The sequence below is a fragment of the Aphidius gifuensis genome, linkage group LG1, assembly GCF_014905175.1.
Source record: "Aphidius gifuensis isolate YNYX2018 linkage group LG1, ASM1490517v1, whole genome shotgun sequence".
Lineage (NCBI taxonomy): Eukaryota > Metazoa > Arthropoda > Insecta > Hymenoptera > Braconidae > Aphidius > Aphidius gifuensis.
In genome coordinates, this window is record NC_057788.1 from 11298858 (window position 1) to 11323357 (window position 24500).

Sequence of the window (24500 nt, forward strand, 5' to 3'; positions counted from 1 at the left end):
AATCATTAAAACAATTAATCATGAACTATCTTAATTTAAAATGAAAAAATAAATATAAGAAAATTGAATTGAATTTATTTAAACACCCAGGATCAAAACACGTCAGTCATCAAACTGAAAAAAAAAAAAAAAAAAAAAAAAAATTTCATTTGATTTCGATAGCAATGTATCTAGGTATATATTAAATTATTAAAAATAATAAAAATTTAGAAATCATTGCCCTGCAATTGTATTACTATATTCCAAAATTTTTGTATTTTTTTTTGTCTTTCGAATTAAGCTCACATACACTTGAAAAATGAAGCATGTTGTTAGTTATAACGAACTGTTTTATAAAGCTGTATTTTTTTGCTATAATTGGGCCTTGTTTATATCGATTCTCTCAGACTATATCCTCCTCATTCTCTCTTGTATATATATAGTTAGTTACATTGAAAATATTTGTATTATTTTTCAACTAATTTATTTAAACTCTCAATTAATATTACATTTTTTGACATTCATAATTTATTATTAAAAACAACCTTGATAATTAAAAAAAAAAGAAAAAAATAATGAAAAAAATAATGCGGAGTTTTTCATTTTGGAGTTGGGTCGTTGACATATCCTGTAAAAAGAATAACACGTTCCGTTGCCAAAAGAAAAAGAAACGGACGATTTACATGTATGTCAAGAGGACCGCCATTCGCTGACAAGACCACAGCACCCATATCTGTAAAAAATTTATCAAACTTATTAAATTAATCGTAACAAAAAAAAAAAAATAATAATAATAATATCACTGATGTAAAATTACATGTTGCAGCAGCAGCTTTAGTGCCATCCTCATTTACTTCGATGAATGCTTGTTGTATAACTTTACTGATAGAAATTTTATTTCGCTTAGTGATTCCACGGAAATTGGCTTTGGATGTAAATGCATCTTTGATTCCCATCTTTACGAAAAATAATTTATTTATAATAAAAGAATAAAGTAAATTTGACATTAAAAAAAAATTTAAATTGAAAAATAAGTGAGTGAAAAGAAAAAATATATATATACATACTTTTTGCAAGTGCTCATTGAGTGATAATTTTGTTTTAATCATAAATTTTGGTAAATGTAAATGAATCTCTGATGTATCAGTTGGATATAAAGACTCAAGTGTAACATTATTCAATTTTTTTTTAATATCGGACAATGATTGTTCCCAATTGGGTAAAATGATAATCATGCTCATTGGATCACAGCCATCTTTTGCCTAAATATATTTAACAATTAGGATAAAATTTTAGTATTGAATTTAGAATTATTATTTTTGATGATATAATTTTAATTTTACCTGATAAGGAAGCCGAACAATTTCGGCACCAAGTCCTTCATGGCTTTTATAAAATATTTCAGAAATTACTTGCATAGTTGGAACGTTCTTTTGAGTATTTTTATCAACATGGAAACTTTCGTCGAATGTGTTATTTTTATTGAAACTATGTTCCCACATTCCTTTGAAATATATTGCATTGATGAGAAAGAGATAAATATTTTCATCAATGTCATCTGCAAAAAATAAACAATATATCACATGATAATTATAATTTCTAGTTAAAATATTTCTTTCAATTTTCTTTCTTCAAATTTTTACGTAATTGAAACTTTCAAAGAATCTACAGAAAAAATTGTGGAACTTCCAGAGAAAATTGCTCACCACAAATCATATTTAAAAAAAAAAAAACATATATAAAAACCATAAACTCACCAACTTGAAGAAAATCTTTGATGTTATTATTTGTTTGTTTTTCAACCCATTGATTCACCTTTTTTGCTGAATAACTAGAATTTTTAAAACTCAAAAATTCCAATATTTCATTTTTATTTGTTTTATTTAAAATGTCAACAGTATTATCAATGAATTGTTTACGTATTGTATAGCGATCATTTATGTATATTTTATTTGCCATGCTTAAAATGTTTTTATCCCACTTCTATAAATATATATAAAAGAAAATTTGTTATCTATTGTATTTTTTTATTTTATTTTCAAATAATAATTCTTACCGATGTAAAATCAAGGCTGCCATGTTCGAAGGTATCTGCTGGTTTAATATGTAAAACTTTTTCAAATTGATGTTTTGTTCCACCTCGTGATCCAGTTGAAAGAATCATTAACAATTGAGAAACACTAAATGGTGAAGAAATAAAATTACCAGTTTGGGTTTCCAGTAAAATCTAAAAAATTCCACAATGTATTTAATATCATGGTGGTTATAAAAATTGGATTTAATTAATATGCAATTTATTTTTAATAACTATAAGATAAACTTACTTTGAGAAAATCAAGAGACATTGCATTTGCTGATTCTTCAAACTTCTTCAATTTTGCAGCGTCGATTAAGCCATTGAAAAGACCAAAACATAATACTATAATAACTAATAAAAACACAAAAAGAAAAATTATAAATATTCAACTGGCATCTAAAATTTATTTATTTACTATATATATATATATATATATGGGGCATTCCATGTCAACTCACAGGGTTTTTTCCCTCACCCTCTCAGATTCGAAAACAAATATTTTTTTTGAGTTAGTCATCGACTCAGATGTACCTCTGATTTTTTTTTTATTTTTACCATCATTAACTGCCGAGCCAGAATCAAAAAACGCCTCCTTCACAAGAGTAAACTACGATTTCGCCATTTTTTAAAATTCTGATTTTTTAACTGCAGATAGTAGAGCACAAGATTAGCTCAATTTCCAAATTTCATCATGGGATAACGATGGGTTCCCTATAAAAAATTTTTTTTTCCATGTGAAAATTACTAAAATCAAGCAAGATCATTTCCCAAAAAACAGGTTTTTTTTTTGTTTCTTATAGGAAATTCTCTCACGATTACGGGAACAATACGAAAAAAATTCCCACGCATGCGCAAAGTGGTTAAATAGCTGTACGATAAATAACCGATAAATCGCCGTTTTTTCGATAATTCAACTTGATTTTTAACCACTTTGCGCATGCGTGGTAAACCTTGTCGTATTCCTGAAAACAAAACCTGTTTTGGGGATATAATCTTTGCCTGATTTATTGTACACCATGGAAAAATTTTATAATAACCCATCGTTATCTATGAAAGTTTGAAATAACTGTATTCTTTCTATTCACAGTAAAAATCAGGGTAACAAATAAAAAATCTACTTAATGAGAAAACGATCCTTCGTCGATTTGTAATGAGGAAAATAAAAATCGATGACTAACACTCTGGAGGGGTGAGTTTTCCAGTGAGTTGTAGGAATACTATATATACTCACATATTTTCATTTTCAGATCAGAGTAGATAACTAATTAATTATCTTTATTATGTTAAATTTGGAATAAAAAATATTGTTCAAAGAAACTAAATATAAAAGTTGATAATCAAAACTAAAATAATCTATTACAGACGTTCGTTGATCAACTTCATGTGTCGCGATGTGATTAAGGTGTGTTCTTCCATAGTGGGTCTTTTGACGGATTTCCACTTCCACAATTTCCTCCACCTTCTTTTTTTACCCTCTCCACTATGTAAACTGCTTAATGCGTAAAATTTTAGTTTCTGCGCTGATAGGTTTGAGCATAATGATTGGTTCACGTTCTCTTACACACACATACATACAACTTATTTAAAATTATGAGCATATTATTATTAAATTAAAACTTATTATTATTAATAGCTATTATATATTGTTAATTTTACAATGTTTTTTATCTATAAATAATATTTTTTCAAAAAACAACAAATAAGAAATACGTGATTTACTTATAAACCAAATGATTAAAACCTATAAATCAAGGATTTATTTATTTATAAATGATTGAGAAGAGAAAAAAATTAATTAAAAAAAAAAAAAAAATTCATTTTGATGTTTTAATATTGGTTTGAATATTACCATATTTGGTAAAAAAATATTGTAATCATTGGGTAATGGGTATAATAATGAAATATTTTGAAAACAAATGATTCATCCATTATCAATATCGACATGAAAAATAATTTTGAAATAGTCATAAGTATATTATATTTGTGGGTTTTTTTTATTTTTCTATTCGATGCGTTGACGTGTTCTTGTATACTATGACGTATTTTGACTTATCAGTAGCCTCTGGCTTTCTATTTCGACTTTGAACTCAACACCTGATCGGTTATTTTTATTTTATTTTTTCGTTATCAGTATAATATTAAAAATAGTTTTAAAAATAATATTAATCATCTTTCAAAAACAATATTTCAATCATCTATTAAAACTCAAATATTATTTGAAAAATAAATAAATAAAATTGAATATTATTTAGAACTGATGCATGCTTTTTTAAATTATTGATATTTAAATTGATTTATTTTTGCATCTATGGTTTTTTTTTTTTTAATAACACCCCATATATTTTTTTTTAGCTATTTAACATAATTATTTCAGAAACTATATCATTCTTAAATATTTAAATTAAATATCATATAATAAACAAGACCACGCAGGCAGGCGTTCAGTCTCGTAAGTACAAAAATGCAGAAATAAACGTTTATGTCGTATTTCATATCGCTTTAAATATCCAAACAATATATTTGAGAATTTATTATACATGTATAAGACAAAGATAGAATAACTCGACAGTTTATATATATATATATGTTTATCAGCATTGGACAACAATTGTTTATATGACTATAACAAAGTTGAAAATTCAATATTCTTGAAAAAAGAAAAACGATGCAAATATTATCATTATTGGGTATAATGATGAAATGTTTCGAAAACGAATGATTCATCTATTATCGATATCGACACGAGAAATAATTTTGAAATGGTCATAAGTATTATTCGTTTATCATATTTGAGGATTTTTTTTTTTTTTTTTTTTCTATATGATCAGTTGACGTGTTCTATGTTCTGACGTATTTTGACTTATCAGTAGTCCCTGGCTTTCTACTTCGACTTTGAACTAAACACCGAATTGGTTTTTTTTTTTTTATTTTGTTTTTTTGTTATCTGTATAATAATAAAAATAGCTTTAAAAATAAGTAAATTGTCTTTCAAAAACAATATTTCAATCATCTATATTAAAACTGGAATATTATTTAAACAATAAATGAAATTTAATATTACTCAAAATTGATGCTAGAAAATAAACTTGATGATTTAAAAAAAAAAAAAGAAATGGAAGAAACAGCATGCTGAATTAATGGAAAACAAATATTGCAAATATCAATACAAGAAATAAAAAATTAAAAGAATTATCACAGGTGCCTGATAAAAATGCACAGACAATAAGGGTAGAATTTAAAACATACTAACATAAAAAGCTCGACAATCGACATACATGTATTTGCTGCAGCAAATCGTGAAAAAGCAAAAATAATATTCAATGAACGACTTCGTAGTCTAAAAGAAAAAACAGCATCAATGCAATGAAAAAATGTACAGATCTTGAAACAAAATTAATATAACACGCTGTAAACACTTGAATTATGCTAAATTGCTAAAGCAAAATTTATCTTTTTTTTTTTCATCTCACCAACGTTAAATCTTTGAAAGTTTTCATTTTGATTATACCCTGGCATCTGTTGGTATCGATTGAATATAATTGTTTACACTGTTTATCAATTTGGTGGTTTGCGGATTGATCAATCAACAAGTGATTATGTCAGCAATGTGCCTGCACACGGCAGATTGCTCGCTAATTGCTCCAACATCTTTGTCCGTATGTAGTCAATGTATAGTCATTCCCCAGGTAGGATCCCACAACCCGTGTAGGAATCGCCAAGCATGGAAACATGGCCATACTCTGGCCGATAAACGGCAGCCCATGATTGGTAGCCAAGCAAGGGCCATTAATGGGATATACTTGGCAAACGATCGGTCCATTATTGTGTTGCCAAGATTGGCAGTCTTGTCTTGGCCAACGTCTGGCCATTAATTGGCTGGCCATTTAATGGTTACCATTCATCGGCCAATTCATGGCAAATGCATTGCTGGCCATTTAATGGTTACCATTCATCGGCCGATTCATGGTAAATGCATTGCTGGCCATTTAATGGCTGCCGTTCATTGGCCGATCGTTGGCAAATTCATGGCTGGCCATTTAATGGCTACCGTTCATCGGCCAATTCATGGCAAATTCATGACTGGCCATTAATGGCTGCCGTTCATTGGCCGATCCTTGGCAAATTCATGGCTGGCCATTAATGGCTACCAACCATCAGCTAATTTTTGACAAAAAAAAAAACAAGACAATAGAAAAAAAAAATTCAACAATGGAGCATTAAAATTAAATGAATAAATAAATATATTTGTATTTGAATAATCATCTTCAAAAAAGTCTACCAAGTCTACGAGTGAACTTAATTACTACAAGAGAACAAAAAACTTCCGAAATATATATATCGCGCTCGTGGCTCAGTTAGTTAAAGCATCGGTTTAGTGTAGGTTTAGGTTTTCGGTCGAGAGTTCGCGCCCGGCGAGAGGCAGGAAAAAAAAAACATTTATTATAAAAAAAAACAGAGTTGGACTCGATAATCTATATATGCAATTGAAAAAAAAAATATTTTTTTTATTTTTATTTATAAAAAAGTTGATTTCGCTAGTAATGGGCCAATCTTGGCAAATGTTAATGGGCCAATCTTGGCAAATTTTAATGGGTCAATCTTGGCAAATGTTAATGGGCCAATCTTGGCAAATGTTAATGGGCCAATAATGGCAGCCAATATTAGAATGGTGTAACGCGCCAGGCCCGGCGTATGAGTGGCCCATTAATGGCAGCCCATTAATGGCAAAATTTCGCCATGCATCGGCCGTTGCATGGCCGTGTTGTAGTCTCCTACACGGGAAGGGTGAACGGCCGTGCCAGGCTTGTTACAAGCTTGTGTTTCCTAGCCTTGGTGGACTAGAATGTGCCTAGCTTGGCACAGAGAATTTTTCCAGTCATTGCACAAGACTTGTTAATCTAGGCTTGTACCAAGCCTGTGACAATCGTTAATTCCAAGCCTTACACAAGGTTAAAAATTCCAAGCTCGTATCAAGCCTGTATTTACAGTCATTGCACAAGACTTGCTAGTCCAGGCTTGTACCAAGCCTGTGTCAATCGGTAATTCCAAGCCTTAAACAAGGTTGAAATTTCCAAGATTGTGTCGAGCCTGTATTTACAGTCATTACACAAGACTTGTTAATCTAGGCTTGTACCAAGCCTGTGTCGATTGTTATTTCCAAGCCTCACACAAGATTAAAAATTTCAAGGTTGTGTCAAGCCTGTTTTTCCAGTCACTAGACAAGCCTTGTTAATCCAGGCTTGACACAAGACTGTCCTCATGATTTTTCCCGCCATCACACGAGCCTCGTAATACAGCCTTGTTTCAAGCTGGTGCCCATTGTTTCACCAAGCCCGACACGAGACTTGACTTATGCATATATTTGGCTCAAAAAAAAAAAATTATAGTAATTAGATATATAAATTTTATATAAATTTCAAATAAAAATTATCAGTCTTTGACTATTGTGTGAGGCATTTGCAAGGACTGTGTGTTCAGTTTCAATAGAATTTATTTATATAAAAAATTTTGACGATCACTTTCATCAATACCCTGATGGTCGACATGATAGTGCATTGGACTTCCACGTGAGGCCCTAGATCGATCCTAAGTGTCGCGTCCCTAGTTTTTCGTTTAATTATATATTATCGTTTAATAGAATTTTCTGAAATAAAAAATAACAATGTCGGAATTATTAAATTAACAATAATAATAGATTAACTATAATAATTCATTTATATTTTTATATAAATTGTTTTGGAAGCTTGAGTCAAGCTTCCGAGGCACAAGCTCCTAAGCACAAGGCTGGAATACGAGTCTTGACACGAGGCTGACACGAGCCTTGGCACAAGGCTTACCATCTGCTTTGTAAGATAGCAATATTTCCAATCACTTAACAACCTTGGCACAAGCTTGTAGCACAAGCTAGACACAAGCATGTGAGCCTTGTGCACAAGCTTGTGCCAGGCCTGGCACAATCGTTTACTCCTACCTGGGTCGCAGACCGTGCGGTCATTCGAAGTCAAAACTGATACGCCTGTAATCCATTCAACTTATTGAAAATTCCATCGTGCTCTTTATTTATAATTATATATATATATATAATTATAATTTTGTTTGTTACAATAATAGGTATATGTATATTTATATCTTTGTGCGAGTATATTATTCATATCCCCATTTGTTCTTCTAATTCTGTTGGTAAATGTGATGCAGGACTTTCTTTATTGACTAGGGGAGATGATAAAATAATAATATTATTCATATTATTTTGAAGTGAATTTAATGAATCATGTCAGGTGCTGTATTTATTGATCATTGAAGTTGCAGGCGATAACATTCTTTATCCATTTCTGTTGAAATAAAAATATATAGATATAAATATATCAATTATAATTTTTAATGTAACATAATATATAAAATTGAAAATAAATTATTTACCAACAATTTTATTTTAAAGACCAACTGATTTAAAATTTTTATCACAAAATATACCACCCCATTCATCGTATCACTTGATGATTAATGAAATAATAATTAAGTATTTAAAATTCATTAATTTTATTTGTTCAATATAATTCCTCAAAATATCGAAGAATTATTTTTATAAAAAGAATAAAAAAATACTTCTAATCAAAAAAAAATCTCCAAAGCTAAATGTAAATTTCCTTACTTGCTATTTAAATTTGGATGCTGCCATACATCCTGCTCCATGTCACGTGATCAAGCACGCTCAGTGGTCGCATCCCACTAGAAATGTTTTCGACCTATCCAGTTCAATTATAAAAATAGTAAAAAGGGATGATCTTTATGTAATTTCACACAGTATAAAACAAAAAAAAAAAATATTAATTTATAGTCGACTGATTTAATAAATTACATAAAAAAACAGATAGATAATCATATAAATATTTAGGTGTTTTACAATAATTTTCATGGATAATAAATACTGATCACTAAATACTGTTAATTTTTTCAGACTATTCATTCACGTCAAATGGTGTCAGAACTAAAATTATTGAATATTGTCCCGGCTTGTTTTTATTGTCAATAATATTGCCTTAGATTTTGAGCTGCAATGTTCGATGGTACTAATGTAGTAGAAGTCTCAGTCCATCACATTGTATAACAAAACTTATGAATAAACAAACCATTTATTTATTTACATCGCTTCCGAGTATAAGTTTTCAAACTTTACTGTATTTTTTATTTATTTTTTTTCATGTGGCATTTTTGCCATTTGTTCTTTTCACATATGAAATAGTAAAAAGAAAAAAAAAAAAAAAATCGAAAAACACCGAAGCAACTTAATTAAAATTTAATAATGTTTTTTTATTCTGTTCGTGGAACGTATAATTTTCTGAAAATCGAATGCTTACTCGTATGCACTTATGAATTTTTAAACTTCGAAAGTTTTTTTTCCTCGAAAAAAAAAAAAAAAAAAATGTAATTTTTTATTTGCATTGGTTTCATAACTTGCAATACAAACGCCTAACGTGTACTTTATAAATAAAATGGATATTGAGATAGACGAAAAAAAAACTTGGAGTAAAGACACAAAGTATGCGTTGGGTCTATTCAAGTATTTAACAAAATGTCTTGGTAGTTGGCCACTAGACTGTTATAAATCCACTTCATTGTTCATTTTTTGTTCAGTTATGTTTATAGACGTACGTATATTTTGAAAATTGTATAAGCATACTCACAACTCTGGGGAAAAAAAGTTTCCATGTTTGATAAAAAAATTTCTTTATTCAAGAATAAGTTTTAAAGTTTTATACACTGAGAGAAAAAAAGAGTTATTTTCTCCTGTAAATTTATTTATTTTCACGTGAAAATAACTCTTTTTTTCTCTCAGTGTAGTTATAAATTTTTGTATATATATTTTTATAAAAATTTCAATTTAAGCTTATATTAATATATTTTTAATATTGTAAAATACAGAGTGTCCCGTTTTTATTTATCAATGGATTTATTTTGAAAAATATAGCTCAAATTGAAAAATGTTTCAAGTAAAAGTTGTAGGGTTTGGAAGGGGACATAGAAAAAAAAAAAAAAAAATTCAAAAAATCCAAAATGGCGAAGTTTCCGGTATAAAAATAGTTTTTTTAAATGGATACTGTATTTTTTTTTCACACCAAAATGTTTATTACATCAAAACTAATACTTTTTATTTGAAAAATTTTTCGATAAAATCACTTTTTTTCCGGCCCAATTTTATCTGTTGATGGATTTTCTTAAAAAAAAAATGGCTTTGATTTAAATATAATATTTGGAAAAGTTGTAGCGTTTAGAAAGACAAATACGAAGAAAAAAAAAATATGGTAAAAAATTCAAAATGGCGGAGTAAGAAGCATGAATACAAAAAATGGACTTAGCCAAAAAATTTTATTTAGAAAAAGTGTTAGACTTGAGGCGAACAATTTTTTGGTAAAAAAAAATTATACCTAACTTCAAAAAAAAAGATGTTCATACTTTAAGCTCCGCCATTTTGAACTTTTTTGAAATTTTTTTTTTTTTTCCGTGTTTGTCTTCTTGAGCGCTACATTTTTTCTGAATCTTATTTTTTGATTAGAGCCATATTTTTTCAGGAAAATCCATAAACAGATAAAATTGGGCCGAAAAAAAAAGTGATTTTATGAAAAATTTTTCAAGTAAAAAGTGTTAATTTTGATGTAAAAAACGTAACGGTGCAAAAAAAACTTGTAGTATCCATTCAAAAAAAATATGTTTATACCGAAAACTCCGCTATTTTGGATTTTTCGAATTTTTTTTTTTTTTTTTTTTCTATGTCCCCCTCCAAACCCTACAACTTTTACTTGAAACATTTTTCAATTTAAGCTATATTTTTCAAAATAAATGCATTGATAAATTAAAATGGGACACTCTGTATATATATATGGGGCATTCCACGTGAATTCAGACGGTCGTGACCCTGACCCCTCCCGATTTTGTTCATATTTTTTTTTCAGCTTGTTTTTAGCTCGAAAATGACGCTTATTTTTTTCAGATTTTTTGGACATTTTTTCGACCCTTAAAAAAATAAAAAACAACAAAAATCGAAAAAAAATCGATTCCGACATTTTTTAAAATTCTGATTTTTTTTCCCTGAATTCTTAAGCTCATAAAATGAGGCTAGCCAAAATTTCAGAGTGGGATCTCAATTGGAACGAAAGACTCAACAAAAAACGTTTACTTCTGATGACTTTTGCCATTTTCATACTTATATTTTTTTTTCAAAAAGGTAAAATAATAAAAAAATAATACTTAGAATACACTCACGCCCTCTTGTAACTGAAGTGACAACACAAGAATTATTCATATTGATGTACGTAATGTATTACTTTGATTTATTTGTAAAAACTGAAAAAAAAAAATTAACTTTCAAAAAAAAATTCCATAAAGTTCCAATTGAAATCCCACTCTGAAATTTTGGCTAGCCTCATTTTATGAGCTCAAGAATTCAGGGAAAAAAATCAGAATTTTAGAAAATGTCGGAATCGATTTTTTTTCGATTTTTGTTGTTTTTTATTTTTTTAAGGGTCGAAAAAATGTTCAAAAAATCTGAAAAAAAATGAGCGTCATTTTCGAGCTGAAAAAAAGCTGAAAAAAAAATATGAACGAAATTGGGAGGGGTCAGGGTCACGACCGTCTGAATTCACGTGGAATGCCCCATATATATATATGGGGCATTCTGAGTCACTTCAGCTGGTCATCTGCCTGACCCTCACGGATTAAGTTGAAAATTTTTTTACATGTTGTTTTTGGCTTTTTATGCAGCCTGACTTTTTTTTAAAATTTTCCGACGTGTTTCAGCCAGTAAAGTAGAGTGTTTTAATGTTAATTCTCTTCTTTCATAAAAAAAAGCCCCAATTTAAATACATGAAATTTTTTTCATAAATTAAGGTACTCAATCCACGTATATTCGATTAAAAATTCGAGTGGGCTGAGACGTTTTTATGCTTTTTTTTCAAATACTTTGAAAAAAAAAAAAAAAAAATTTTAATTCTTAAATAAAAAAAAATAAAACAAAATTAAAACATATTTCGGTAAAATTTCATTTTCGGCGTACTTTAGAACTAAGAAGTGAAAAATTTCAATTTTTAACGAAATGTTCCCTGATCTGGTTCTGATCAGAACCTTAACTAAATTTCCACTCGGGTTCTCACTTTTTAGTTTTGAAATATGCCGAAAATGAAATTTTACCAAGATAAGTTTTAATTTTGTTTTATTTTTTTGTATTTAAAAATTAAAATTTTTTTTTTTTTTCAAAATATTTTGAAAAAAAAAAATTGAAAAAAAAAAAAAAGCATAAAAACGTCTCGGCCTACTCTAATTTTTAATCAAATATACGTGGATTATTGAATACCTTAATTTATGAAAAAAATTTCATGTATTTAAATTGGGGCTTTTTTAATGAAAGTAGAGAATTAAAATTAAAACACTCTACTTTCTAAAGTAGAAGCTAAAACACGTCACAAAATTTTCAAAAAAATTCAGGCTGCATAATAAGCCAAAACCAACATAAAAATTTTCAACTCAATCTGTGAGGGTCAGGCAGATGACCAGCTGAAGTAACTCAGAATGCCCTATATATATATTTTTTTTTTCCTTCGTGTATATACTATAGTTTTATTGATAAATTAGTAAAAAAAATTTCAATAATTATTATTAGGTTACTATGATGATTACGCTGATTATTGAGGTATGTTTCATATACAAAAATGAAAATAATAACGAAAAAGCCCATACAATCTCTTTCATAACAGCTATAACATTATCAATAACTAAAACACTATTTATTCGTTTGAAAAGTAAAAATATGTTCAAAATCGTAAATAACGCTATAAATGATTGGCAGTCAGTATTAAATCATGAGAGCAAAAATATAATGAAGAAATTTGCTAAAAAAGCAAGAAAAGTTTTTTTTTATCAAATGGGATTTTCTTTTATAATAATAAACATGATGATACTAGATTCACTCCCAGTATCACATGATAATTTAAATTTAACAGCTGACTCTCAATTACTCAATTCATTTCCAATGAAAACAACATACTATTTTGGCTATATTGAATTATCCTGGTACAAGTATACCGCACTTTTCTTTCTTCAAATTATCCAGATTTCATTTTGTGTTATTGGTAATGTTGGTAACGATTGTTATTTTTTTGGCATGGCAATGCATCTGTGTGGTCAACTTGTAACATTACAGTTGCAAACTAAAGATTTTGGAATTGAGATGAATAAGAATGATAATGGTACAAATCATATTAGAAATTTTGTTAAAAAACATAAACAAATCATGAATATTTTGGATTGTTTGAAAGATTCATTTAACTTCATCTTAATTGTACAACTAGCGAATAATGCATTTTCAATATTATTGATGGGTATGTTATTTTTATACATATATATAATTGATATACTTATATTCTATGTATATTTTCATAAAATTTATAGATTGTAATACTATACAGAATAATATAATCATTTAACATTTTGATTAAAGGTATTCAAATGATATTAAACATACAATCAGGTGATAATGTCATGGCAATTAATGCAATTGTGATAATTTTGGTAGTAATTATGCAGCTTTTTTTATACTGTCATGCGGGTGAAGAACTTAAACATCATTCGGAAAGCTTAACATTTGCTTTATTCGAATGTTCTTGGTATAATATGCCGATTTATAATGTTAAAAGTATTCTATTTATTATGATGAGAACATCCAAAACATTCAATTTGACAGCTGGAAGTATCTATCATATTAATATGGATACATTTACAAAAATTCTCAAAGCAATGGGTTCATATTTCTCGGTTTTACAAGCATTGTTTATTAAGTAAGTTACGAATACATAACATCATGAAGAACAAATGATATAATTACGAATAATTCGAGTAGTTCAGAAAATTCGAATAATTCAGTATCCGAAAACGAGAACGATTCGAGTTTTTGACTATTCACACACTTCTTGATTTTTGTGCAAAATTCGCAATATTTGTGGTTTTTTTGTTTTTTTTATGTTTTAGTTTTCAGTGTAAGTAAGCAAACTTTTTCAATAATGATTAAATCTAAATCAAAATAGGCCTCAAAATTACGTGTAAATTATGTGTGATTTATGTGCGTATATATATATATGTAGATGGGGCATTCCAGGTCAGATCACCGAGTCATCGGCTTGACCCCTACCGATTCAGTTGAATATTTTTTTCGAGGTGTATTTTGGTCCAAAAAACGAGCTTATTTTTTTTAAATTTTGTATCACCATTTTTATTTATTTATTTATTTAATTAATTAAAATGCCCTTAACAATTCATTTTTTGGGCTACATGTGATGACAATATGATAATGAAATTATCATACAATACTTCACATGTAAATTGATACACAATTACATAATAATTTTGATAAATACATGTAATTTCTTATACGTTAAGATTAACAAAGTTAAGGTACAACCAGGGCAAAATGAGAGACATCTGGCGGATGTTTGCTAAAAACATTATATATTCATGAGTGCGAAAAGGACGAAAGATTAGAAAGAGAATACTGTTTCTCACTTCCACTCAAGTATTTAGACAAAGACAAAAATTTATTATCCTCTATTAATTAAAATTGAATATTAAAACCTATATTAAATTTGGGTGATGATTTTTCGTCTTTTTTTCGAGTTTTATCCTTTAGTTTTTGGTAAATATGGCCTTATTTTTTCAAGTATTTCGATGGGGTATTATGAAAAGCTGAACATCATTTTCCATAAGAGCCTATGTTTAACCTCAAAAAAAAGGACCACCTTTAACAGTTAATTAGTCAAAAAAACATCTTATAACAAAAAAACTGATTAAAGAAAAAGGTGTATCGTTATTTCAATTATCTACTCTATAAAATTCGTGAAATCGTCATTATTTTTAATTTTCCCTGGTTGTACCTTAACATAAAAATATTTCTTTTTTTTTTTTTTTCAAATTAATTTAACAAACAAGTGTATTAATAATGATTAGATACTATTTCTTTCTTGGTTAAGTAAATGGTCTAGATAGCTATTTTTGAAAACATCTAATGAGTCTAACGACGTTAAATTTGATGGAAGATGATTCCAAAGCCTTGCACCTGAAACATATAGGCTGTTTTCCAAATTGTGAGAGCATGAAACTGGGTAATCCAGTTCATTAGTATAAACTCTTTTTCTCAATGAGCTTAAAGAACCTTGCCTGTGTTACGTCTTGGTATAATTAGCAATAAAAAATCAATAATAAATAATAATTTAATAAGTTCAACAGATACAATGATGCCGAACAAGCAATAAAATTTTTTTTTTTTTATAATAAATTATTTTTTTTATTCACACGAAATAAAAATTCACATTTTGCATTTTTATAAAATAATTGATTTTTATATTCTTTTTTATAAATTTTTGTAAGCAGTTTTCAAAGTCACCTCTGCAACGCGAGATGCCACATCCGTTGAAGTTACTAAATTATTATTTTTTAAATGTTTAAACAATTAGAATAATGCTGACTACTATGGGAACCGTTTAATTTGATTGGTTCAAGAAATGGCACCACTTTTCATCCCTACTTTACAATTAATTTTTATGGGAATATTTTTATTTTTAATTTCAAGGAGCGTCACTCTCGTGATAACTTTGATCTGAACAACATCTAATTAAATTTTAAATCAATCTAATTCGAATTAAATACTTAGCAAAATTTCATAAATTTATATTAAAAATTATTGATCATTTTAATCGATGAAAACATAAATAAAATAAATTTAATTCTTTCAAAGAAATTAATAACAAATAAATAATATTATCAGTGTATTAAAACTTAATTCAATAACTGTGACAAATAATTATTCCTACAAATTTTACCCTTCCTAAATCCTAACATTGACTGTGAATTTCTCCGGAGTGTTGTTTTTCTGTGCTACGAGTTTGTGTTACCTATCAGATTATTCTAAATTATCAACATCATCAGGTGACCATCCGGATTGACACGCTCTCTATAATTTAATTTTGGATAAACTACAACAACAAGGTAGAATCTACAATATTTACACATTCCCTCCTAACCCGTTACCCTATAGGGAATAACAAAATAAGAGGATTTTAAAAAAACTGTTAAATATCAAGTTGATTGAATTAAATTATTCCTAATAAATTATACTATTATTTTTCAAGTTAAATATTCTTCTTTTCTTTTGTTATTTTATAGACTAATTTAATTAAATCAACTTGGTACGTAACACCTGTATTTGATCTTTTCGTTTAGCAACATATTATCACCTGATTTTATAGCACTAAAAAATAAAGAGGCAAGAAAATAATTAATTCTATTTTTAAGTGAAAGCCATCCAAGGTCCACCCTATCAGCAGAAATATGTTCTCTTTTTCTTTTCTTCAAGATAAATCTCACACAAGAGTTAAAAGCAACTTGTAATCTTGATAATTGTTGATTTGAGATGTCTGTCAAAGCTAACAATGGATAATCAAAGATTGGTGTAATTAATGATGAGACCCCTGGTAGAAATAGTTCTCCAACTTTTCTCCAACTTTTTTCCAACTTTTCTCCGCCATTTCTCCACCTTTTTACGAAAATGACTCATGGTTGGAGAAATGGCGGACAAATTTCTCCAACCTTTCTCCAACCAAAAATTTACTCCAACTTTTTCCCAACTTTTTTCCGCCATTTCTCCAACCTGAAATGTACTCCAACTTTTTTCCAACTTTTTTCCAACCTTTCTTCAACCAAAAATTTACTCCAACTTTTTTCCAACTTCTTTCCAACTTTTCTCCAACCATGGGTCATTTTCGTAAAAAGGTGGAGAAAGTTGGAAAAAAGGCGGAGAAAGTTGGAGAAATATTTCTACCAGGGACCATTTTCCTTCTAATACTTTTGGAAATTAACAAGTCAGAATTCATATGTAACCTGTGTAAAGCAGCATATACTTGAGAACATGTGTACGAGACTTGTTTATTCCATGATAGATTTTCATCTAAATAAACACCAAGATATTTAACTACATTATTGAATTGTATAACAGAATTATTGACAATGACATCTGCACAAATATCAATTGATGTATCAGAATGTGATGTATGATGAGTAGATTGATAGTCAATGGCATGTAAATTGATAGACGATAGCATAGACATTAGTTGCACACCATCATCATTACATTTTGATATATCAGCGTTGAGATCACCAAATAATAATATCTCTTTTGATATTAATGATTGATTAATGAGGAATGTTTCCAGTTCATGTAAACTGCCTGACTTGTATGGTCGGTAAGCAGTAGACCATAGAATAGTATATTTCGTTACAAGTGCCCACTCAGAGAGCCCGCTCACAACTCATTTGTAGGGCTGGACTCGAGATCGATACCAGTATCGGTATCGTCTCGGTTTTCGACGATACCGAGAAGATATTTAAAATTTTAGAATTTTTCGATACCGAGACGATACTTGGCCAAATATCGTCTCGGTATCGTATCGTGCCAGCCCTACTCATTTGGAAGGGAAACACTCGCCAAGGCTCGTGCTTCCAAATTCGTTGAGAGCACACTCTCTGAGTGGGCACTTGTAACGAAATATACTATTCTATGGTCTAAAAATGGTGATACAAAATTAAAAAAAACAGAATTTGTTTTTGCAAGATATTTTTTGAACCGCCGAACCGAATTAGTTGATGTTAAATAAAATTTATGTTTTTTTTTTTTCCCAAAAGCAATCATCATATTTATTTTCAGTTTTTGGGCTTTATTAGATTTAATTCTCCCATTTTTCGATAGGGCCCAATTTCAAATATTGACAGATCGATTCCGGCAATGTTTAAATCGATGACGCTTCATCTGTAGACTTTACGTTATTTTTTTGAAATTTTCGGTCGTTTATTTTTTTTCATTAAACAACAGAAATAAACAACATTAGAAAATAAAACAAAACAAAAAAAATAGTCATTTATTTTACAATAAAATGAAAAAACAAATCAAACAACAAGAAAAAAAATAAAAAATCTTACGGAACACTTAGGGTGCACCTTGGGGGACTTGACTATATTTTTTTTTTTATAACATTGAAAACAAATTTTTTTACGAATTTCGAAAATAAACTTATTTAATAATGATTTCTTGTAGAAAAATTAAAAACAAAAATAAATGTTATCTTGATAAATATTGTTTTTCCCTATATTTATAACGGTACAGAGATAGAAAAACTGCGATGCTTAAAATTTAATTAATGAACGCTTCAGTCATTTTTTTTCAATGCTCAGTCATCTTTTTCGATGCTGGCCGATTTTTTTCGTAGTCATAAGTAGTCATTAATTTGGCGAGGAGAATGACTCATTTTAATACTCGCAGTGTTGGTAAGGACTCTTTTTTAATGCTGAAAATGACTGAAAATTTTATCCCGGGAATTTTCCGGTTTTTTCATTTGTAATTAATTGATAGTGTTGATTTTTATTATTCATAGTAGAACAATAGATTTTAATACTTTGCACTCCTAGCCACTATTTCAACTTATTTTATAAATTATAACTTATAATTATATAAACTAAAATTTCACCAACTTTTTTTTTGTACTTATTTCTTGTTTTTTTACATTATCTTAACACACCAATAAATACTAATCACTCGATGCTTTTAGAAGTAATACGTTTTAATTTTTACAGACTATTCATTCACGTCAAAAAAATATGAGAAATAAAATAATTGTTAATAACTATGCAATTATGAATAACACATGTTTCAAAATTTGATCATTCTGTTTTGGATTTTTATTTATTGTTAACAATATTTTACGCGCTCCTTAAATTTCGATGTGCAATGGGTTGAAGAAGCTCATATCTCAATCGATCACATCGTGACAAAACATTTCATTTATTCACATCACTTCCGCGAATAAGTTTTCAAACTTTACTGTATTTTTTATTTATTTTTTTTCATGTGGCATTTTTGCCATTTGTTCTTTTCACATATGAAATAGTAAAAAGAAAAAAAAAAAAAAAAATCGAAAAACACCGAAGCAACTTAATTAAAATTTAATAATGTTTTTTTATTCTGTTCGTGGAACGTATAATTTTCTGAAAATCGAATGCTTACTCGTATGCACTTATGAATTTTTAAACTTCGAAAGTTTTTTTTCCTCGAAAAAAAAAAAAAAAAAAATGTAATTTTTTATTTGCATTGGTTTCATAACTTGCAATACAAACGCCTAACGTGTACCTTATTAATAAAATGGATATTGAGACATACGAAAAAAAAACTTGGAGTAAAGAAACAACGTATGCGTTGCTTCCATACAAGTATTTAACAAAATGTCTTGGTAGTTGGCCTTTAGACTGTGATAAATCCACTTCACTGTTCATTTTTTGTTCAGTTATGTTCATAGAAGTACGTATTATTTGTAGATTGTATAAGCATAACCACAACACTGAGAAAAAAAGTTTCCGTGTTGAAAATAAAATTTTGAATTTTTTTATTGAAATAATTAAGCTCAAGTTCATGGATGTTTTCTGGTAATTGTATATCTATATGTATATATATTATATCGTTCCATCAAAACTATTATTCAACTCGACAGTTCTCATATATACATCTAAAATAAAAAAACTTAGCTTACATAATTTTAATTAAACATCATGGTAATTTTTTTTCTCTGTGTAGTTCAATTAAAAAATTAATAAAAAAAATATTACAATCATTATCATTAGCTCACTATGATGATGACGCTTATTATCGAGGTATGTTATGTCGATGAAGATAGAGATAATAACAAAGCTCAAAAGATTTCTTTAGTAACAACTGTAATATTATCATTAACTAAAATACTATTTATTCGTTTAAAAAGTAAAAATATGTTTAAAATTATAAATAATGCTGTTAATGATTGGCAATCAGTATTAAATTATGAGAGAAAAAAAATAATGAAAAAATTTGCTAAAAAAGCAAGAAAAATTTTGATTTATCAAATGGCATTTTCTTTTATGACAGTCAACATGATGATACTTGATTCGCTTCCAGTATCACATGATAATTTAAATTTAACAGCTGACTCTCAATTACTCAATTCATTTCCAATGAAAACAAAATATTATTTTGGTTATACTGAATTATCCTGGTACAAGTATACTGCACTTTATTTTCTTCAAATTATCCAGCTTATTTTCTGTGTTATTGGTAATGTTGGTAACGATTGTTATTTTTTTGGCATGGCAATGCATCTGTCTGGTCAATTTGTAACATTACAGTTGCAGACTAAAGATTTTGAAACTGAGATTAAAAAAAGTTATAATTGTACAAATTATATTAAAAATTTTGTTAAAAAACATCAACAACTTATGGATACTGCAAATTGTTTGAAAGAATCATTTAATTTCATCTTAATTGTACAACTTGCAAATAATGCATTTTCAGTATTATTGATGGGTAAGCTACTTATATATAATTCCAATCAATTAATTTATCTATTCTCAATACTATAAGCTGAGAAGCTATTCGTCAAGCTTTTATTTATCTTGAAATAAATAAATAAATGCAATGACCTAAACTACTAGAATATAATTGCACTGAAAGTGAAAAAAAAGCATAACACTAAAAGCTGATTGTCAAACAACTTGTTGATTGTATGCTGCAAGGTAATCTATCAACCTAAAATTGTTAAAAATAAAAGAATAAATATATGCTTTATGTATAAAAATTTGAAGAGGCGAAATCTTCAGCATACAATTAACAGTAAAAAAGCGTTATATTTCGACTCGATTAACATTTTTTTTTTTTTTTGCACAAGCAAAATTTTTTTTTCCAATGTGCATGCGGAGATATCCCTATATTTTTTTTTCACATCATTTGTTTCTTTGTTGTTTCAACAATGTAAAAAAAGTTAAAAGAAAAAAAATATGACAAAAAAAATTTGGGTACCCTGGCTTTACTTTTTTTTTTTGTACATTTTTTAGTACATTTTTTTTAGTATATGCTTTTTTATCTTCAGTGCGACGATATATAAACTATGAATAGGGTGATCGAAATAATAGCCACCTTTTCTAAAATTTAAATTTGAATAATATTAAAATATAAAAAAAAAAAACTTATTTTTTTGTTTTGCTAAAATAAAAAAATAGACAGCTGTCCATTTGTTTTTACTCTATTCATATAGTATTATATTGTTCACCTATTCATAAATGAATTTAAGTTTTTTAACAATTAGTATACAAAATAATATATAATTATTTTTTATTTAAGGTATTCAAATGATTTTAAACATACGATCAGGTGATAATGTCACGACAATTAATGCTATTGTGATAATTTTGGTAGTAAGTCTGCAGCTTTTTTTATACTGTCATGCGGGTGAAGAACTTAAATATCACAGTGAAAGCTTAAGAACTGCTTTGTTCAGATCTTCTTGGTATAATATGCCCAATTATAATGTTAAAAATATTCTCTTTATTATGCTGAGAGCATCTAAAGCATTCAATTTAACGGCTGGAAGTGTTTATAATATTGATATAAATAGTTTTACAAAAATTGTCAAAGGAATGGGTTCATATTTTTCAGTGTTACAGGCATTATTTATTGAGTGAATTACAAGTACATAAACATAATGAAAAAATAATAATATACATGTATGTATATATAATAATAAATAATTCACTCAATATGTGCACAAAGTAAATCTATTCAAAATGAGACTTGTTTTTATTATTTTTTATTTATTTTTTATATAAGAAATAAAAACATTACTATTATTTGACTTGATAAATTAAAGTACTTATGAATTCAATTTAAGTTTTTGATGCCAAATTCTAATTTTTGTGCTGTAAACGGAAATTCATGTCTTCATTTATATTGATAATGCTTTATCACTATCAAATGATATGTATTCATAAAATGATTGTGTCAATAAAATTACTGTTTAAATATAAATTGAATGTTTTTATTAAATTTATAGATATGTATGTAGAAGATGTTATTCACAAAAACTTTTAGCAGTTTTTCCTCAGTTACTATTTCGAAATGAAGCATAAATTATTATATCAGATTTTTGAAAAGTATACCTCAGATGAAAATAAAAATAATAATAATAATTTATTATTATTATATTAATTAATTAAAAAAATTATTTCAAATTCAAAGTCAATTTTTGGTTTTATTTTAAATATATGTAATTATAATATTAATTTTTTGAATAACAGAAACATCGCTTTTCAAAAGTTAAAAATTTATGTTTTTAAATTAATATTTATCGTAAACGAAAAAAGCATTTCACTTGTAAAAAATTTCCCAGGTTTGGTAAATTGAAATTACCACTGAGTAAAGCTAATTATGTGTAAAACTTGTATGTGTAAAATATATATGTGCATAATTTTAATTTGTATAATTAAATATATACGTGTCATATTTAAATATTGTAAATTCAATTTGTGTAATTTTTATATTTGTATATTTTTTATGTGTAATATAATAATGATATTTGTGTTAAATTAATTGGTGTGAATTATCATGTGTAAGACTATCATGTAATAATTTTGTGCTTTAATTTTTTTGTAATAAATTACACTTTATAAAACAAGTAAATTACTGATATGCAATGACTTAATACTGTATAATATTATTTTGATTTTTAAAACGCAAGAGAATTTCATGAAAATTATATTATATCATGGATAGCATAACTCTCCATCACATACAGTGGTTTATTCGTTGATAAAATATTTGAACCAACACCCAACTACACAACATACTGCACCAGTAACCCATAAACGCGATCTTGTAAAGCATTACCATAAAGTCCAATGGGGGACTACTGGGTGAATGGTATATAACTTGAATGTTTTTTTATGCAAAAAACAACAAACACCTGGACTAAAAAGTACATGCAAATAAGGGTTCACTATATGATTGTTGTAAACTAGGAAAAAAAAAACCTTTCGTGCTGAATCGTTGGTTTTTTTTTATCCTTTTTTTTTATTAAACGTACAAATGATTCAAGCAATTTTCGTCACTTTATACAGCCACTGATTTCGGTCTCAAAATGTATTTATATTTAAGTATTATTCTTATTAATTTCTACACTTGGATATAAATAAAAAACAATTATTGATGAAAAACTTTCAAATTTAAAATGGTTATATTTTAAATTAACTAGAAAGTTTTTTGAATAATTAAATCAAATTTTATATTATAATTATTTACGAAAATGTTAATGTTGAGGAACAATTGTGCCAATTTCGGAGTAATTCGAAGTTACCCGGAGTACTACGGAACGATCGAGAAAAACTCCGGTATTGAATGGTGATTTTCCGAATGTACACCGGGGAAATTTTCCTCACTAGAGATTTTATAAAGAAAAAAAATTTGAATTGGCTTTGGCAGCATCCATGTTGCTTCAGGTCACGTGATCGAACACGCCCATCATTCATAGATGAATTCACAACAAAAAATAGTAAAAGGGGATGAAGTGTATGTTCTTTCACATAAAAATGGAGAACGAAAAAAAAAAAAATATCAATTTAGTCGACTGATTTAATAGTTATTAGTTTTTTAAAAAACATTATACAAAAAAATACATACTTATTGAAAAATTTAAAACATATCTGGAAGATTGAGTTGCACAAAAATTATATTCCATATATGTGTTCTGCACTCCACTATTTTTACACGATTTATAATTTATATCTGATAATTATAAACTAAAATTTCATCAACTTTATTTTTTGTGCTTGTTTGTGGTATTTTCTTTTCATATTAACACACATATGAATACTAATCACTCAAGGTTTTTAAAGGTAACAACTTTTAATTTTTTCAGACTATTTATTCACGTCGAACGATTATAAGAAATAAAATAATTGATAATAATTATTATTATGAAAAACACATGTTTTAGAACTTGATCAATCTGAAAATTGCTCAGACTCGTTTTTATTCTTAGTAATATTGTAAGCTCGCCTCAAATTTCTATCTGAAATAAAAATTTAAAATTCAACCCTTCCATAGGTTAAAAAAGCTCATGTCTCAATCGATCACATTGTAACAAAACTTATGAATAAACAAAAAATTTCATTTATTTACATCACTTCCGAGTATAAGTTTTCAAACTTTACTGTATTTTTTATTTATTTTTTTTCATGTGGCATTTTTGCCATTTGTTTCTTTCCCATATGAAATAATGAAAAGAAAAAAAAAAAAAAAATCGAAAAAAGACGAAGCAACTTAATTGAAATTTAATAAAGTTTTTTTTATTCTGTTCATAAAACGTATAATTTTCTGAAAACAAAAAGCTTACACGTATACACTTATGAATTTTTAAACTTCAAAAGTTTTTTTTCATTTTAAGTTTATATTATATTTACGGGGCAAAAAACTTGATGAAAAAAAAAAATGTAATTTGTATTTGCATTTGTTTCATAACTTAAAATACAAACGCTCAACGTGTACCTTATTAATAAA

At 27.6% G+C, this 24500-nt stretch overlaps 3 protein-coding genes across 3 annotated transcripts; 1 reads left to right on the forward strand and 2 right to left on the reverse strand.

Annotated features, from left to right (window-relative positions):
* Positions 1 to 555: 555 nt before the first annotated feature.
* Positions 556 to 1830, reverse strand: LOC122848335 (serpin B3-like). The gene is made up of 5 exons (XM_044146334.1): positions 1737 to 1830; positions 1323 to 1537; positions 1047 to 1241; positions 797 to 935; positions 556 to 712 (listed from the first exon to the last, which is right to left on the reverse strand). Exons 2-5 carry the CDS (start codon positions 1479 to 1481, stop codon positions 579 to 581), a joined length of 627 nt encoding a protein of 208 aa, XP_044002269.1. The 5' UTR covers positions 1482 to 1537; positions 1737 to 1830; the 3' UTR covers positions 556 to 578.
* Positions 1778 to 2405, reverse strand: LOC122851144 (serpin B5-like). The gene is made up of 4 exons (XM_044150234.1): positions 2304 to 2405; positions 2036 to 2206; positions 1876 to 1962; positions 1778 to 1810 (listed from the first exon to the last, which is right to left on the reverse strand). Exons 1-4 carry the CDS (start codon positions 2322 to 2324, stop codon positions 1778 to 1780), a joined length of 312 nt encoding a protein of 103 aa, XP_044006169.1. The 5' UTR covers positions 2325 to 2405.
* A 7144-nt stretch (positions 2406 to 9549) lies between these two features.
* On the forward strand, positions 9550 to 13888 carry LOC122851226 (odorant receptor 4-like). Its single transcript, XM_044150360.1, has 4 exons — positions 9550 to 9705; positions 12897 to 12971; positions 13161 to 13428; positions 13548 to 13888. The coding sequence occupies exons 1-4, from the start codon at positions 9550 to 9552 to the stop codon at positions 13886 to 13888; spliced, it is 840 nt and encodes a 279-aa protein (XP_044006295.1).
* The last annotated feature ends 10612 nt before the right edge of the window (positions 13889 to 24500 follow it).